Below are 3016 nucleotides of genomic sequence, written 5' to 3' on the forward strand. Positions count from 1 at the left end.
CCCCTCTCTAAATCAACACAAAATCTTTTTTAAAAAGTGATGTAAGCACCTTTACTAGGTATGGGCCGCATCTCCCAGGCTCCGTGAGCTGACTCTTGTTCACCCCAGGCCCCAGTAGTGCATGTCTGGATTCTTTGAGCCCAATCTTTTATCCTCTGAAGGACACACAATCGGCTTTGGGGCTGCAAAAGGAGGTTTAGTTGGGGGGTTGGGGGGTCTCTAATCCCAAACTTTGTCCTTAGGAGGCTTAGGATCAGCGCTGACCATTCAGGGATCCCCAAAGTGGCTTTGGAGGCTGCAGTCTCTGGTGAGGTGGGGGGAGGGTAATCTATAAGAGGGATGAGAGGGGGTGGGGGACCTCCATGAGCAAAATGTCAGGGGAGGAGGAGTTTTATCTGTTCAAGAACATCTCCTCCGTGGGACCGTGGGATGGGCCTCAGTACCACATTGCCCCGGTCTGGGCCTTCCACCTCCAGGCAGCCTTCATGGGCTTTGTCTTCTTTGCAGGGACACCACTCAATGCCACTGTGCTGGTGGCCACTCTGCGCTACAAGAAGCTGAGACAGCCCCTCAACTATATTTTGGTCAATGTGTCCCTGGGGGGCTTCCTCTTCTGCATCTTCTCTGTCTTCACTGTCTTCATTGCCAGTTGCCAGGGATACTTCGTCTTCGGCCGCCACGTTTGTGCCTTGGAGGCCTTCCTGGGCTCCACAGCAGGTACTGCCGGGGAAGGGGGTTGGGGGAGGCAAAGGACACTGAGCTGGGATTGGAACCAGGGACCAGCCTGCCGACCCGGAGTGCATCCCAAACGAGGAGTCTAGGGGAGTTTGGTGCTCTTTTGCATATTGGAATACAAAGCCTAGACTAGAAAGTTGACCCATTGCATCCCAAATTCTACCCCACCCATTAGTCCAACCCTGTCTCCCTGTGCTTGCCCCACTCCGTAATTCTCTCCGTCTGCCAGGCGGGGTGGGCTGCCTACCCCATTACCTTCATGTCTCACCACAGGTCTGGTAACAGGCTGGTCACTGGCCTTCCTGGCCTTTGAGCGCTACATTGTCGTCTGTAAGCCCTTCGGCAGCTTTCGCTTCAGCTCCAAGCATGCACTGATAGTGGTTCTGGCCACCTGGACCATTGGTATTGGCGTCTCCATCCCACCCTTCTTCGGCTGGAGCCGGTGAGAGCCCGGGGCAGTGATGCTGACATTGCTCGGAGCTGAGGGTGGTGTGGGTGGAGAGTTGGGTAAAGCTTCTTTTTTATTTCTAATTTTAATGAGAGAAAGGGCTGTGGGAGACAAATCCTAAAGTCTACTCTTCAGTTCAATTTGCTATACCCTTCGCTGGTGAGCACAGAAAGCCCTTCCCGCCCATCACTGAGCATCCCCTGGGTTCTACATGGAGACCCCAATGCAGGAATCTCGGCTCCCACTCCACATCCTTGTGGTGGCCCCCGCAGTGAGCAAGTGCCGTCCAGCGGGTGAGTGTTTGGTCCTTTACAGGTTCATCCCCGAGGGCCTGCAATGTTCCTGTGGCCCCGACTGGTACACCGTGGGCACCAAGTATCGCAGCGAGTACTATACCTGGTTCCTCTTCATCTTCTGCTTCATTGTGCCTCTCTCCCTCATCTGCTTCTCCTACTCTCAGTTGCTGGGGGCCCTTAGAGCTGTGAGTGGCTTTTGTGAGGGTCAGGGGACTCCAGGTGAGAGGGAAGAGTTGGGGAATGTTCTAGAACATATCTGGAAAAGCCATAGCGAGGTTAGAGCATTGGCCTGCAGACTGAAGGGTTCTGGGTTCAATTCTGGTCAAGGGCACGTACCTCAGTTGCAAACTCCTCCCCAGACCGGGCCCTGGAAGGGATTCATGCAGGAGACAACCAATCGATGTGTTTCTCTCACATATTTCTCTCCCCCCCTCCACCATAAAAAACAAAAATCTTCCAGAGACCTGGGAGTTGAGGGCTGGGGAGAAGAGGATGTGGTGTTCTCTGTGCTCTTCCCAGGTTGCTGCCCAACAGCAGGAGTCAGCCTCGACCCAGAAGGCTGAGCGGGAGGTGAGCCGCATGGTGGTGGTGATGGTAGGGTCCTTTTGTCTCTGTTATGTGCCCTATGCTGCCCTGGCCATGTATATGGTCAACAACCGTAACCACGGGCTAGACTTACGGCTTGTCACCATTCCTGCCTTCTTCTCCAAGAGCGCATGCGTCTACAATCCCATCATCTACTGCTTCATGAATAAGCAGGTAAAGTTCCCCATTCACATTCCTGTGAGACCCTAGTCTGTAAGACCTGGTTCTTGTCACCAATGACTTTTAACTCCGAGTACCTTAGACTGTACTCCAAGGGTTAAGGGTGAACAAGGGAAGCCACAGAAATACTTAGTAACCTAGGAGCAGCCCATAGAAGCACAGGGAGGAAGGTGTGGTCATCGAGACAGTATCATAGAACCCGGGGAAGATAGAACTTGAGCCATAAAAATTGAGTTGCTCCAAAAGACAGGATAAGTGAAAAGGTTTTGTCTTATTGAAAAACTGATAGCTCCCTTACATTCTAGTCCTTCCAATTTCAGTTCTTAATCCTTTCTTGTCCAACTGCTAGCCTGCAGGACCATGTGTGGAGCACAGAAATCACATGCATAAAATCTAAAGCAGCTTATCATCTGAAGATCCCAGGTGGCCTATCCCTCAATTCCTAAATCTAAGCTAAAAAAAAACAAAAAAACTTAGACAAATCTAGGAGTTCCTGTCTTGAGAATGATCTTATTTCTTCAATCCCTGAGATGGATTCAAAACGAATGTGAATCTGGATGGAAACAGGAAGTGGGGATAGGCAGAATGATGAAATGGCATGAAGACTAAGGTGGAGTCACCCCTGCTCAAATATAGATGTTAAGACATGCATGTGATCCCTTCCAGTGACCCAGACCAGAGCCGCCTCCATCCTGGCTTCCTCACGGAGGGAGAGCCACGGGGACTAGGCCAGAAACTGGGGCAGAAGAGAAGCAATTGGAGCAGATTCCCC

At 51.7% G+C, this 3016-nt stretch overlaps 1 protein-coding gene across 1 annotated transcript in view; it reads left to right on the top strand.

Annotated features, from left to right (window-relative positions):
* The first annotated feature begins 358 nt into the window (after positions 1 to 358).
* Positions 359 to 3016, top strand: part of OPN1SW (opsin 1 (cone pigments), short-wave-sensitive) — a 4750-nt gene continuing 2092 nt past the window's right edge. Inside the window, exons 1-4 of the mRNA XM_006771393.2 lie at positions 359 to 717; positions 1009 to 1177; positions 1499 to 1664; positions 1999 to 2238. Of these exons, the coding sequence (XP_006771456.1) occupies positions 363 to 717; positions 1009 to 1177; positions 1499 to 1664; positions 1999 to 2238 (930 nt within the window). The 5' untranslated portion in view covers positions 359 to 362. The remainder of the gene's footprint in view (positions 718 to 1008; positions 1178 to 1498; positions 1665 to 1998; positions 2239 to 3016) is intronic.

Source organism: Myotis davidii, unplaced genomic scaffold (assembly GCF_000327345.1).
Source record: "Myotis davidii unplaced genomic scaffold, ASM32734v1 scaffold705, whole genome shotgun sequence".
Lineage (NCBI taxonomy): Eukaryota > Metazoa > Chordata > Mammalia > Chiroptera > Vespertilionidae > Myotis > Myotis davidii.